Source organism: Rhynchophorus ferrugineus, unplaced genomic scaffold (genome assembly GCF_030347505.1).
Source record: "Rhynchophorus ferrugineus isolate W39M unplaced genomic scaffold, kcgeb_rfMv2 rfM3, whole genome shotgun sequence".
Classification (NCBI taxonomy): Eukaryota; Metazoa; Arthropoda; class Insecta; order Coleoptera; family Curculionidae; genus Rhynchophorus; species Rhynchophorus ferrugineus.
In genome coordinates this window covers 49,724,437-49,740,192 of record NW_027472582.1, presented here as the reverse complement: position 1 = coordinate 49,740,192, position 15,756 = coordinate 49,724,437, and the positions used below count along the sequence as shown (strand labels likewise).

General features: G+C 30.9%; 1 protein-coding gene across 2 annotated transcripts in view; it reads right to left on the bottom strand.

Annotated features, from left to right (window-relative positions):
- Positions 1-15,756, bottom strand: part of trpl (transient receptor potential-like) — a 57,147-nt gene that overhangs the window by 13,048 nt on the left and 28,343 nt on the right. The window contains exons 1-11 of one of the 2 annotated variants that reach the window (XM_076399232.1): positions 9,894-10,027; positions 9,689-9,807; positions 7,558-7,795; positions 7,327-7,469; positions 5,933-6,113; positions 5,686-5,877; positions 3,741-3,975; positions 2,449-2,589; positions 2,120-2,375; positions 301-434; positions 128-251 (exon numbers count right to left, since the gene is read on the bottom strand). In XM_076399232.1, coding sequence (XP_076255347.1) covers positions 128-251; positions 301-434; positions 2,120-2,375; positions 2,449-2,589; positions 3,741-3,975; positions 5,686-5,877; positions 5,933-6,113; positions 7,327-7,469; positions 7,558-7,795; positions 9,689-9,807; positions 9,894-9,914 — 1,784 coding nt within the window. In that variant the 5' untranslated portion in view covers positions 9,915-10,027. Of the gene's footprint in view, positions 1-127; positions 252-300; positions 435-2,119; positions 2,376-2,448; positions 2,590-3,740; positions 3,976-5,685; positions 5,878-5,932; positions 6,114-7,326; positions 7,470-7,557; positions 7,796-9,688; positions 9,808-9,893; positions 10,028-15,756 lie in introns of those variants that run through there. The other variant, XM_076399233.1, reaches the window with a different exon arrangement.

The window sequence follows — 15,756 nt, the reverse complement described above, 5'->3', positions numbered from 1 at the left end:
AATTATCCTAATATTTTAATTGTTAAAGAAATGAAAGCTATACACATTTGTGGGCTTCTTGCTTTTAAGCAACTTCAGTGTTTGTCTTTGTTTAATAAATCTTAATAAATATATAATTGGAAGTTACTTTGCAAAACGTCTCCATTTGGTGCAGGAATCTCCTGCGTTCTCGAAATCGGGCTCTCCATTTCCCGAGTGATAACATTTTTGTTTCTCCAAGTCCGAGAAGTACCATAGCAGTTGGTTTAACCCTATATTTAAAACTCTTTATTACATAAACTAAGGTGTAAAGATACATACCACATGCAAATGCAAATAATACCAAGGTATAAATAAAGAAAAACTTGACTATATCGATTACCATGCGACCAAGGGAAATTTGTAAGGGTCCTAGATGTGGATTGATAGAAAACATGTGTACTAATTTTAGAGCACTGCAAGAAAAAACTCTGTTTAGAATTATGTATAAATACGACTAAGTATACAATATTTTAAACAATATTTACAATAAAAAATGTGTAGTTTGTATATTCTTATATATAGTTATTTATTTTGTCAATTTTTATATATTTTATTTCATTATTAAGTGTTTTTGCAGGTTTAATTTAATCACTTTATTTCTCCTTTTAAACAATATGGAGACTTATGTCAAATGTTTTTAGAGTGAAACAAATCACTGAGTGTTGACATCAACGACAGGTAAACGTTTAAAGCACTAAAAATGATAATTAAGAAAGTAGACTTGAGATATGTCCAGGAAAGATATCCTTTAAGATAAGAAAAAAAATATGTTTGTGTTGGATACTTATCGCTTGTGGAAAACTTAACAATCACAATTGTAAAAATTTGTGTGTAAAGCTAAAATCATCAATATTTCTTTATAAATCAAATGCGCATTGGCGGTGAGATCAGAAGAGCGATGATCTACTAAAATCTGATAGAAGCAAATGAAACTATAACTTGGAATTGCCACCGAATAAAAACGTCTGAAATATTCTAAAAAAAAAACATTTTTTAACAACTGTTATTTTGATGATCTGGACATTTCTTTACATAAAATGACAGTTTTATATTTAGTTTTATTGATTTATACAGTGTTTGATTTGAAGAAATCTACTGCCGAAACCCATCAAATACTTTTAAGGACTCATGCTGGTCGGATTTTGATTTAATAATTTAATAATGGTGATTTTTGATGACAGTGATAAGAAACGGCCTGGAGAGCCAAACAAGTTTGAAGGTAATAAATTGCATAGTTATTGGAAACGTATACACTTAGACAGAAATATCTAAAAGGAAAGAACATGACCATCACACCAATTAGCAGACATGACATTTCGACTGAACAAATTGAACGGACGTATTGTTGAAAAAACGAGTCTGATATGCCCTTAATAAATGTCCTTTTATAGTGAAAAAATGGTCAGAATACATGAAAGCATCTTATGGTAAGAACCGGAATTACTTCAATAATATACATGTATGGGATCTATTCATGAAATATAACTCTAAAAACTGATAATATGCTGTAAGAATTACAAGAACTGAAATTACCAAAAATATTTGAACAATATTTTCAGCTGTAGTTTTAATGGTCTTTCAAAGAGAAATCATACATTATCGAAGTGTCTCCAAAAGAAGTTTACACGACTCCATAAAGAAGTCTGTTAAAAATGCGCGATTTGGGAATTTCTTTCTTAAAAATGTTATCGTCGAAATATAAACCTCATGTATTAGTTGAATGTTGTAGGGACACAGCTTTAGGTCTTTGTGCAGCATGCGGTAAAATTATTCAGGTACATTTAAAGTACTTGAGCGTTTTTGAACTGAAAGTTTGTCACGAATACGTAATGTTGGTTGTTTGGATTGTGATCTTTCCGGTATTACACAAGTACACAGTATTAAATCTATTAAATTCTAAGAAAGAAGGCTAAGAAATTACACACGTTTTGATCAATTCTTGAATGGAAAAGTATAGCTACTATATATATATATATATATATATATATATATATATATATATATATATATATATATATATATATATATATATATATATAATCAACATGAATTAAAATGTGTCTGTAAAATGTGGTCTAAATTTATCTTAGAGGCATACCTGAATATATTTGCTGCAGCAAATAAGCCTTCTGCGATTAATTGTGGATCAAAAGCATCCCACTCCTCTCTTCTTAAGTAAGCTGTTGACGAATCTTGTTCGATCTCAGCTTTTTGTTGGACATAGGCTACAACTCTGAGGACAAACGTCAGGACGTAGAAAAGGTTTCTAGTAAAATCGATAAAATTCCATAAATTCCTTAGATAACTGTTAATACCCTCTGTAAATATTTCTTGCGCCTCTTCAACAATAAATCCTGAAAACATTTAGAAAATGTCAGTAATAAAATCAATCATAAATAAAGGGATTTTAATGAAAATTAATATTACCAATTACATAAACTAATACAGCAATTTCTATGATGGTCGGTGGGTTTCCTCTTTGCTTTTGATTTGTGTCGATTTTAGAATCTGGATCGAAATATTCAAATAATAAATCATCGGCCCTTAATGACACCAAAATGAGTAGAACTAAAATTAAAAAGAGTGAGATAAAATTATAATAAAGTTACAAATGATCTTAAAATACTGCTTTGAAAAGCGCAATAATTGTATTGGTTTGCTATTCTTACATTTTTATTTTCAAGCATCGAGAATAAATGAAATTAACATATTATATAGAATTTTAATATTTAAATGACGAACAAATGTCTCATCCCTTTTAGGGAGTTGGTATGCCATAATGATGACTTTACAAATGTTTTATGCCAGTTATGTGTTAATATCTATAGTTTAAAGATGTGTTAAATTAATATATCAATAAAAATAAATGATAATATCACAATAACAACATATGGTCTATCCAAAGTAGTTTTCTACATACATCATCAAGATGTTTAATATATTGCCTATCGCAATTTGTAAATTCGTTTTAGAATCAAACAATATTTTTCTTCTCGTTTTATTCTAGTTAAAAAGAGACACGATGCTGTCTGATAAGTACGAACGTGTAACCGAACTAGCCTGCTGAAGTCGTATGGTTGTCAAGTATATGCAAAATTCTTCAAAACAATAGTGAGGTTATAAACCGGCAAAAGTTTTCTTTAATGCTTTGCTTGTTTTGATACTTGATATTATATGACTGTTAAATATTAATTTGCTACAATTTTTATTGAAAATATTTTTTAGCGTGTTGCAGCTGCACTGAATATTAGTATGGACATGGTCTGTGAAATATATCAAAAACTAAAAAATATATTCAAGATCAGCTTGATGTTAGTTTTATCAGAGATTAAATATATGACATTTATATAAACAATGAGTAGTTTTTAGGCCTCCAGGGGATACAACTACAAGCGTGCCTAGAACTCATACATGGTATGGAAAAGAGTTCAATGTAAATTTAATCAAACACAACCCTAACCTACAAACTATTATAACTGTGTACTTAATTGTAGTTTTAAGTCCTTCGATAATAAATGCATTAGATTTACTGTAATGATAAATAAATTATATTTGATAACAGTATGTTTGTTTAATTATTTTATTTAGATTAGAAGTTTGTTGTATGTTAAATAAAAATGTTGTATGTTAAAAAAGTGAGCTAAAACTCAGAGTTGATACGGCAACATTGCGACAACTTTTTGGATGGACTGTATATAGTATAAATACATAATACTTACGCAAAAAAAATAAATACGACGAAGCGTGTATTAAAAATTTCATGAATGGTTTTCTCATTAGTTTTCCAGTTTTGGTTTCGGGTACGAACGTGTATAACAGACAGTAGAATGGAAACATCAGAGCGACCTTCAATATAATCATGATCTTTTTCATGTTCGATTTTCTTCTGAAACCTGGAACGCCTTCATACCACAACGCTGCCAATAGTTGTTGGATATTGGGATGAGCTACGAACTAAAATGATGCAATAAGTGAGTTATTTTTAAACGTTAATATTATATAGTGTGTCAATATTCCAAAACTCAATAAGGGTACCTTACGACCTAGGCAGACTAATCTTATGAAGGCACGTTTGGAAAAAATATGTTATCAACCTTAAAAACAACTTTCTTTACAACAACATATAGATAATGTTAAAATCAATTGATGTAAATTGCCTTGATGTAAATAAACAAGCAGTCATTCATATTTTAACTATTGACTTGGCTAAATAATATTTTTGAAATAGGTGAATGTTTAATCCAATTCGTATTAGCAGGATACTAAGTAGAAATGCTCCCAACCTGAAGATGCAAGACGATCTGTAATAATTGCAAAACATCGGCTAGTGTTAGTTTATAAACGTGGTTTCAACCCGAAGGTAAAACAATTCAATATATGATATAGCTTCGAAGGACTGTAGTGGGAGAAACCTAGTAGCAGCACACAATATGAACAATATGTTGGTTACACACAGTATTTGGTACATTACAAAAGTACTAATGTTTTCGCTAATAATGACTCTCATCATTTCGCTAATAATGACTTTCGTCATCTGTTGGACTATCTAGAGATCAAAGTTCCTGAGAAAACTTGGTTTACGGAAGAAAAAAAATATTTTTTTAAGATAAACCACTCTGAAGATTAAAAAACCCCTGTAAATATCAATGAATTTAAGCAATAAGTGGTTATGCGGCAAGGCAGGTAATATACTGAAGGAAGCAGGACCGTAATAAGAAAAAAAATTAGAAATATGTAAGAAGAATGGTATCTACGTTAAAAGTTACAATGAAAGAAATATTAACTGTAGATAAGGAAAATATATAATAAATATACTAATTCTAACTCACATCTGAGGAAATAAAGCACAATGAAACGCTTTATAATATTTGTAGTAGAGAAACAATGGGTTGAAAATATAGAATAGCTATGAAATAAAATAATAGAAAACGTATTTAGAATGGGGTTGGATGTGGTACAGAATGAACATGGTAAAGAGAAGGCGAACAAAAATAAAAAGAGTAGAAATATTTAATAACAAAAAGATTTTTTGTAGCTAAGAAATTGATGGAGTAGAAAATGAGGAAATTCAAGTAACCTTCGCACTCAAAAGAAAAACCTGCCCATCTGTGAAACTTTATAATACAGTGATTCCACAATCAGATGCCAAATACTTGGGTATACATCTTGACTGATTGATGCACTTGATGCAAACATATTTGGATCAAAAGGAAACAATTGATCAAACAAGGGCATCGGAGTATGTATTGGCTTATCGAACAGCAGAAAAGTTTCAAAGTAAAACGATGATAACTATATTCAATATTCCATCGTACATAAACAATAATAGTTTTTTGAATCAATAGCTAGATTTGAATCTGCGAACAATGAAGGAATAAATCTAGTCATATAGTCGAGTCAGTTAGCTGTTCAACTGTAGAGAGTGGGCAGTCTAAGATACTTTCGCCTCAAGAGATATAGTATACCAGATCTAACATCAAGATTCGCAAACAGAAGATGAGATGCTATCAATGAGGCACAACTCAGCGAAATATATCTACTGATGAAAATATGACACCATATTAGATTATTGTTTCAAGAAAATAGATTTCTAAGTAGCAGGATAGAGGTAAAATGATTCATTAAATTATATATAAGATATATAAACTATTTTTAAATGTATACCTTTTTTTGTTTGTATTGTATCGCGAGTTCCAGTCTGGCTAGTTTCATGGGTTCTCCTTCTTGGTATGGTGGACTGTCTGGATCATGGTTCAAGATGATTGCCAGTTCTTTTGAATTGCGAGACTGATGTAATAGATCAACGGCAAATTTTTGGCATTGATTTCGTAGATCCATATATTCCGATTTACTTTCCTGCACAACAATTGGTTTGGTAATAATATCATGAAGTCGATGTTAACAGCCTTACTGGTTCCGCAAACGCTAAATTCCTTAATTCCCATGATAATTGGAAAGCCGTTAATATAGGGTCATGGGAGGATAAAGCTATGAGTGAAGGACTAGCTAAGGCTTTATATTCGTTCAGTCTAGACAGGGAATGCCTGAGGGAATCTTCTTCGGATTGATTGATACATTCTTGACACCCGCATCTGAGAAAATCATTAAATAAATAAATAGAAATAAAATATTCAATTATTCGGAACTTTTTTGTTACTAAATACATTATAATGAATATTTTTCAATTAAACTTAAACTTAAATTAGTGCATTGAGTTTTTCTTCATTTCGCTAATTATATTAATAAAATTTTCTGGAAGCCTATAGAGTTTTATTATTTCGACAGTGCTAACCTGTCACTTATTATTCACTCAGTGTTACTGAGTAACCTTGTCAAGTTGACACGACTGAGCAAGAGTTAAAATGATTATTCCGAGTATTTCTACATTTGGTGGCCGAGAGTATCGTTACTCAACGCAATTTCCGTAGACTTCAACCATACGAGTTTTAGACAGTAGACAAAGCTGTTTGTGTGCTTTCGCATTTAGCTTTGGAGCCTTTGGACCCCAATATTATTAACGTTAACGCTAACAGCGTGTGTTATACAATGTGAAGGTGTTGTTTTTTATTTTTGACATAGCTGACGTGAAATGGCCATAAGATTGTACGATGCGACTTCTGTCTATGCCAGTAAACCGCAATTGACATATATTCATAAAGTCAACATAAACCATCTGTGCAACCGCAATAAGACATGTATAATATATGAGTCTATCAAATTAACTTATATCTTTCAAAATTAAATTATTCCATTAATATCTCACACAGAGTTTGTTTTCATCTATTTCAGCATCACCACGCTTTTACTGAAAAATATGTTATGTAATATGTTAAATAACCTCGATTCATTTTAGTTTAAAAATTTTTCTGCAACTTTTAATATTAAGAGGAGAAAAATGTTGATAAAATGTTATTTGAAATTCTGCTAAATGATTACCATTGATTGCAGCTACATCACATTTTGCGTAACTGTATTAGTAACTCGAAAATGTTTTCCTTTAATTCATAAATTTATTGTGGATTATTAATATGTAATAATATTAAAGTATCTTATTTTAGTTAATACTAACACCACCGCTATTTTATTTTTAATTATTTGTTTATCACCATGATTCTTTCAAGTATGAAAAAACTCAGTTTGAAGGACATTAATCCGGTTTTATAGTTTATTGGTGAAAATTATATTGTTTTAGTTGTATAGTAGATTATGAAGAAGTCATTTTTGTTATATACACATAAGACCTTGGTTTACATTACTTTGAGAAATACAGTTGTAAATAATTTATATATAATTAAAAGATCTTACTTGATATCATGTGGCATTGGAATTGTTGCTCCTCGATCCAACAGAATTTTTAATATTTCGTAATTATTTCTATGAGCTGCCAATATTAATGGCGTTATATCTGGCGTAAAAGTTGCTGTATTCATATCAACCTTTTGCCAACTCTACTGAAACAAAATATCATTAATATAATTGTATTACAATATATATATATATATATATATATATATATATATATATATATTTTCGTACATATAATTCTCCTTCTTTATGAATAAGTTCTTCATATTCCAATAGTAATTCTACAGCCTCTACAAATTCTACGCTAATAGCATACAGAAGAGCGTCTTTGGTCTCCACGTTCATGACTATCAATAATTCGACCATCTCCAAATTTTCTTGGTCTATGGCGATGGTGAGGGCACCACGGCCTAGACTGTCTACACAGTTGATATCGAAGTTTTTCTTTCTATGAGCTTTCTGTAGCATCCTGAAATCGATATTATACTACAATCAACACTAAACAAACATTTTAAGTTAATTAATACATATATGTTAAACTATAAGGAATTTTCTTTGGTTTACAAGTATAAGAATTATGAAGTATTGGCGCGAAATATATGGCGTTCTAAGTAACATGGGTTTTTAAAATTATAGCTATTGTTGCTAATATTTCAAAATTTTTGGATTCAAAAATAATTATCTCATTCTCATTCTCTCAAAAAATATTAGTCCTTTCATATTTCTGTTCATACTTTTGGATATTATATTATATTCAATCTATTTATACGCTAACTAGTTCTTTTTCGCATGCTCTATTTCTGTCTGAGGCAATCCAAGTTCTACGTAATTGACATAAAGTTCTTGGTATGTTACATGTAATTAGTAATAAAATAATAGTGGTTAGGTTTTATAAACAGTATCGAATATTCGTTTTCTATATTAGTTGTGCCTTCCTAATAAGTGCTCTTAAGCTTTTTCTTCTTCTTCTTCCGTCTTACTACATAAAGGAAATTGGTTATTCGTTGGAATAATATTAAAATAGAAGTTCCGAAAGTAACTCGGTCGAGATAAAATTTAACAATCTTGTAATAACTATTCAATATAAGTAACAAAAAGGAACTTTAACTAAGAAATATTTCCATCATATATTGATGCAAGGAATTTGGTAGCCACTGGGTTCCATCTTTCATTCATAATTAGTTAAGTGGGTTCACGTGAATTAGTTAAATAATCACAAGTTTATGGCACAGTTCCACTCAGATAGTTCATCTGCCATCTAATAAAATAAGTAGTATTAAATCATTAGTTTTCATTCTAAGTTTTTTTTTATGCTTTTTTTTCTGACAGAGTGTTATTAAATCGCGTTTCTGTTTTTATAAGGGCCGTTAATTTAGACTGTTAGTTTCAAAAATAGTACTCAATTGCATGATCATTGATCTTTTTGGGACCACTTTTTATGATTCAAGTTTCATCATATGTTTGCCTAAGCAATTGATGCTCTCAGCTGAAGATTCTTTCTTATCAAAGTAGTAAATTAAAACTTTTGTTCGCTGACATTTTCACTATATGGTGACATTAACATAAAACGCTAACATGTTTAGGTTGCGTTCTTGATAGATGTTTAATTTTATATATGATGTTTTTCGATATATATTGTATACTGACGAAGTGGTTCGGAATAAACACATTATGTATTTTACTTCTACTTCTTCCCTGGTAGCGCCTTTTGTCTAAGTTTCGGTGTTTGCAGATGAAACTCTTGATTGAAGAGAATAATTTTAGTGTCGATAACCACTAAAATCTAGCTGCTCAATATAGCAGTTTATCAATATAGTAGTATCAATAAGTCGCTGAAGGGATATCTATTTTACATGAATAAAATCCCTTGTATTGAACAAAAGAAACAAGATGATCTAATAAGATAATGATGGATGTATGTCATTAATATGTACCACAACAATGTACTGGGACAGTGTGTAAATCCACTTTGGTCAAAACATAGTGTGATTCAACAATTTGTAAATAGTTCATTGCAGAATTTGGAACTTAAACGTTAAAAGTATTAATATTTGAACACTACGTATTACTAGATGTACTTCATCTCGATGTATGACAAAAATTTCGGAAGAACAATATGCTTTAGCGGTTGTTATCAAAAAAGCAAATAACAATCACATGTTTGTCTTATTTTAAGGAGACATTTCTTATGTATTAAGGTTTAAGTGCATATTATTGTATTATTGGTTATTTTGAATTAAACCATGTTATTGATTTAGTTTTATAGATTAATTTGTTTATGTTTGATTTATATATTTGGAACATATTTTGAAAGTAATCTGTTACTGTTAATTAATAAATCATTATAAAATGATTCTCTTACCTACGAACATTTGGTAAATCACCTCTCTCTATTGCCAACAGGTACTTCTTTTCTTCTAACGTCAACATTTTGGGCAAGTTGGGCATCGATATCGTCACATGGGGACTAGTTTCTACATCCTGTATAAACCAATATAGAGTATCAACGAAAGTGTAACATCACAAACGATTTCGGGAACTGTTTTTACGAAAAACCAACAACTTACATAAACTTTTTCTTTCTCCATGATATCAATCGATTTGAAATGAGATGAACGTTCCTATCGGAACGATAGACGGAGAGAGACAAAGTCGCAAGTCGATCCGAAAATTTGTTCGTTTTAGTAATGGTCAAGAATGTTTATGAGGCCGCATGTTAATAACGAAGTATCGTAATAAAGCAAAGCTTTTAAAAATAACTTGTTCGTACTTGAAATCTATATCGAATTATATGGATAATTGGATTATATTGGGGTCTCGGGAAATCGGAGAAAATCGAAATATAAAATGGTCACCTTCATAACGACAAATCGGGATCATCGGAATGTCGAGATTTCGAAGTTTATTGGATTAAGGAAAACATACGTTCTTTTTGTGATTTAAACCTACATAGACCCACATTTTAATCGAATTGATTAATTGTGTTTTAGTAATTCCATTAAGGTTCGTTTAAAGTTATACTTTTGTAAATATTGTTACTTATTTTGTTAAATATTACCATTTTTTAATTTTCCAAAAATGCCAATAAATAGTTTTTTTCTTAAATTGAATAACATTGTATAATAATGAAGATATTTCAAAAAAGATATGTTTACTAAGATGTTTAATGTTTTCTTATATTTTCATTACTTAGTTCATATTTAGGAGTCAACATAATGTATAAGGTTACCATTATATATATAACAGGTCAATTGAAATGTCCCCGGCCTACCATAGTAAAGCACATTTTTTTGGCAAAATTAGTCTGTTTATATGCAACATAATTCCCTTCAAGGGTGATACACTGATTATAGCGACCCTCCAACTTTTCGATACCACTATTGTAGTACGATTTGTCATTTGCTTCAAAATAGGCCTCAGCTTCGGCGATCACCTCTTCATTCGACGAAGAATTCTTCCCAGCGAGTATTCTTTTGAGATCTGAGAACACGAAATAGTCGCTGGAGAATACGGTGGATGAGGAAGCAATTCAAAGCCCAATTCATGGATTTTTGCTATCGTTTTCACTGACTTGTGAGACGGTGCATTGTCTTGGTGAAGCAGCAATTTCTTTTTCTTCAAATGCGGCCGTTTTTCGGCGATTTCGTCCTTCAAACAGTCCAATAACGCTATGTAATAGTCGCTATTGATGGTCCTTCCCTAGGTAGTCAATGAATTATTAATGATTTTTAATTTTTCCTTGCGCATCCCAAAATACAGACTCCATAACCTTGCCAACTGACTGTTGCGTTTTCTCACACTTTGGAGTGGGTTCGTCGTGTGTAGTCCACTCGGATGACTGTCGATTGGACTTCGGAGTGAAATGATGGAGCCATGTTTCATCCATTGTCACATATCGATGCAAAAACTTTCTTCAAATACTGCTCCGAATCATCAACTCGTAGTTGTTTTTGGTCAAAAGTGTGCTCGCGCGGCACCCACTTTGCACAGAGTTTTCTCATACCCAAATATTTGTGAAAGATATGATGTACACATTCAGTTGATGTCTTTAGAGTATCTACTATTCCATTCATTTTCAATTTACGGCTATTCAAAATCATTTTGTGGATTTTTTAAATGTTTTCGTCGGTAACTACCTCTTTTGGGCGTCCACTGTTTCACCGTCTTCGGTGCTCATTTCACCACTTCTAAACTTAGCATACCAATCCTTCATGGTTGGCTTTTGCTTCAACTGTATTTTTTCGAGAAGCAATATTTTATCAACATGCGAAATTCCTTTTTATCAATTTTTTCACAATAACAAAAGTTGCTTCACTCAAAATGCTATCATTCACATACTAATGATCAGACAGCTGTCAAATTTATACACGCATCTTTTGAGGATTGGGGCTACCTAAAAAGCACATTGATTCTAGTAGCGCCATCTATGTTTCAGGCCGGGGACTTTACAATTGACCTGTTAGTCTGTATCAAAGTAGCTTAAAATATATTTTTTTCATAAAACAAGCAAAAAAATATTTTGGGTGCTTCTATGATCTATTTTGGTTATCAATTTTTCAAGTTCTGTAGAATTGCCCATTAAGCTGCAACAAGAGTACGATTTTGGGTCTGTTACTTGCTATTCAAATATCCGAACATTTTTGTTTGGGACTGTCGTAGTAGATTCACTTTTCATTGCCAATCACATTAGTATACCGAAAACTCTTATTTTTTTCATGGCAAGCATTGAAACAGTTCGAAATGATATTTTCCGTCAATTCGTGTTGTTTCCCTTCTTTTTTGATCTGTTTTAAAGCTAAGTTCGTCTCATAAGTCTTGCAAATCATTGTTCAGGATATCAAAGAGATAAATTAGTAAAATTGTTAAATATGTTTATACAATTTTTATATTTGTTTGAAAATACCGTTTCCTGGCCTCTAGCTTATGAGGAAAATGAAACAAAACCCCTATAAGTGGCTATTAGTACGAAGAAAAACTAAATGGCAGATACAGTATGCTTTCAAAGTGGGTCTGATATATATGCCACCTTAAATAGGGCAAACCCAGGTCGTCAAACCGCTAAATTCACAATTCACGATAGTTCCTGAGTTAGGGTCTGGAAGTCTAGATTAAAGACCCAAATTAAGGGTCGTCTTGGTTCGCTTAAATTGTAATTAGTGCAAATAGTTATTTAATTAATTACATAATTATTTAAAATTCCTTCATTTTAACTTTTTATATAGTGTACTTAAATTTATATAGTAAAATAAAATATTTAAAATTCAGTTTGTTCTTAAGAAGAGTTTGCTACTATATTACTTAACTACAAGAATGCCTCATAAAATGCAAATAATAAGGCATTTATGATTCTTAATAAGCAGTGCGAGGCAAAATAAAAGTTTAATTTTAAACCAGCTTACGTAAAAAACATCTGCACAGAAATGTAATTTTACTTACATTTAGTAAACAAAATAATAGTAAAACTTATTGTTTATATAATAGAAGAGACGAATGATGGTAACTAACCGAAAATTTAATATAGTAGTATTTATACTGCATATGTAATTCAGTTAATTAGAAGTTGGATTTCCAGTTCAAATGTTACATTTGAAGATTCCATGTATTTAAATTTGGACTTTATTTGGACTAGGTCAATTTATTGATTACTTAGTAATCTTTTACTTCGTTACTACTTTTAAACTTCCATAGACCACCATTTTAATCGAATTGATTAATGATCTCATATATTTAAATTTGGATTTCAAGGCCAGTTAATTGATGCAGTTTTAACTTCCTGTAAGTATTAGGTTTATAAATAAGTATCTTACGTTGCCCGCTAATCAAAGTAAAATTGCCATATCATATATTTCTTTCTTTTTTTTATTCGGGTTTTCTGACTAACTTTTATTTAACTTTGTTAATTTGAATAACTCTGTATATGAATCGTATTCGTTATTTTTGCAAGTGTTTTGTGAAGTTTAGAGACCAAGGATTGAAATTTAAAATCGAACTAAATAATTTTTGGGATTGATGATTGATAATAATTTGAAATTCATATATAAGACAAACATTTTGATGCAAACTCTCGTTATAGAAGGAAAAATTAAAGCAAATGATCTTGCATTTTGAGAAAGTCCGATAACATTTTGAAATATTCGTGGAATTCTAAAATTAATTCGTGGAAACGAAAAGCCTTAGTTGATCCGCTACATTTACCAGTTATTGCTCCTTTCGCCTATCACTTGCACATTGGGATGCTTCTCCGATTTCTTTCCAAAACTTATGAAGAAGAATGTTATGCTTTAGACATGAAGTTGTACAAAAATAATTTTTATACACTTATTCAAGAGTTGTACATTTTCTTTTCTGCTCCAACTAATCGGTGGTTATATAGTTTTATAGCAAAGTGAATGCAAAACTAATGCAATAACCCCTCTAAGATTACAGTGTTAGAGTTCCTCTTTACAAAATTTTGTCTGGAAAAAATTTCAATAACAGTACAAAAAATTGGTTATTGCTCTGGATAAAGGGTTTAGCAACATGCTAGTAGATGCCAGAGAATTAGCATCTCGCTTGAATGGATGGCTTGGATCGACACACTAGTTTGGGTTTATTAACAGACATTCAACTATTGACCAGATGCATAGAATAAAAGATGCCATTGAAAAAGCCTATGAAGGTAAACAGATAAGATAAGATCTTACATTACATCCAGAATGTACAGCAGCGTCCAACAATAGGAAACCTACTCTACAATAAAAGAAGCTTAAGTAGATGTATCACTGTAATATCAAGGTAATTTATTGGGATCAATTTTTTACCTACACTGCACATGTGATATACCATAAATGGCAAATATCACGATGGCTACATTTGCCGATGATATTGCGATTCTTGCTGTCGAAGACAATAGCGAAGAAGTCACACCAAAATTATAACTGGCAAGTGGCAATATAAATAATTGGATCCAAACTTGGAAAATAAAAATTAACGAAAATAAATCTGTGTATAACATATGCAGTTTACGTATAATTAGACAGTACAAGCATTAATATCAATAAATAATATTATCATTCGATGTAGCAAGAACGCCAAGTGTCTGAGAACGAACTTTGGTGAAGAAAACTTCGTTGGAAGTAATAAAGAAAAGGAATGAACGGAAATATAGGAAAATGTATTGATTAATTAGAAGAAAATCTCAGTTATCAGCACGTAATAAATTGTTATTATACAAATAAGTATTGAAACCTATATGAACATACGGAATTCAGTTATGGGGACCGCGAAAAGTAAAAGAAAGAAAGTATAAATATAATACAAGTTCTCCAGAATAAAGTCCTGAGAAGTATTGTAGGTGTATTCTGATACTACAGTACTGATTACTTACAATGAGACCTTCAAACCGACTGTCGCTCAAGAAATCACGAAAATCGCAAAGAGACATGGAAACTCTTGGATAACACCAGAATAAGACACGGGATCAAATAAATCAAACAGTTTGATCTTATATAGCGTAGTGTAGTGAGCTACCTTTATTAGAAAAACAGCATTGTTAATACGTAAACATTATAACACCAGATACTAAGGTAGGGCCGATAGGTCCTCCTAGATATATATTATATAGACTTAAGTTATTGTAACGACAAATTGCAGGTTTAGTTGGAAACGACTAGTAACAATGTAATAAATATATTTAAAAAATATTTTTTTTTATACAAGCCTTGTCCTAACGATAAGGATCACAACAAGAAGATAACTGTTCAATTTAGTGCAGTGGTTTTGAAGTTTTGCCTATACATACCTTTCGGCTATTCATTGGTATGATATATTTTCATAATTTTTATTTATATAGATACGTCTGATGCGGGTAGGGAAAAGCCCAATAAGCTCTATATAAACATAGCTGGTTACTGCAGAGGTACATGTTAAAACAATTTAACTCTTTGGTTATTAAGAAATAATAGAAACACTAAAGCGTATTAAGTCATTTGACGTGTGTAAGTTATTGTGTAAGAAATAAAACTAGTTTAGTGCATATTTATAGAAAATTTATAACTTCACAATGTTATCTAAACACCAGTAGGAGTCTAAATATTTAAAAAATGTTTAAATTCCCACATGCTGTGTGAGCCTATACTATTCATTCATTTATATAACAACTGACGATTCTTGTTCATGTTCATTTATTGACTTTTGCTGTTTTAGTTTATTAATAACTCAACTATTAATTGATATTGAGCCATTAAATAGATAAGGCAGTAATAAAATACCATGGTGTATCGATTATTTATAATTAATAACACAATCACAAACTTACAATGTTTCCTGTGAGATCTCGGCCGCTGTCAACGTTCATGATGTTTGACGACAAACGAAAAAATGATCGAAATCGGGCGGAAACGAAAATTTGCCATAAAAATAATCAATTTCCCCCCCATGAGACAATATCCC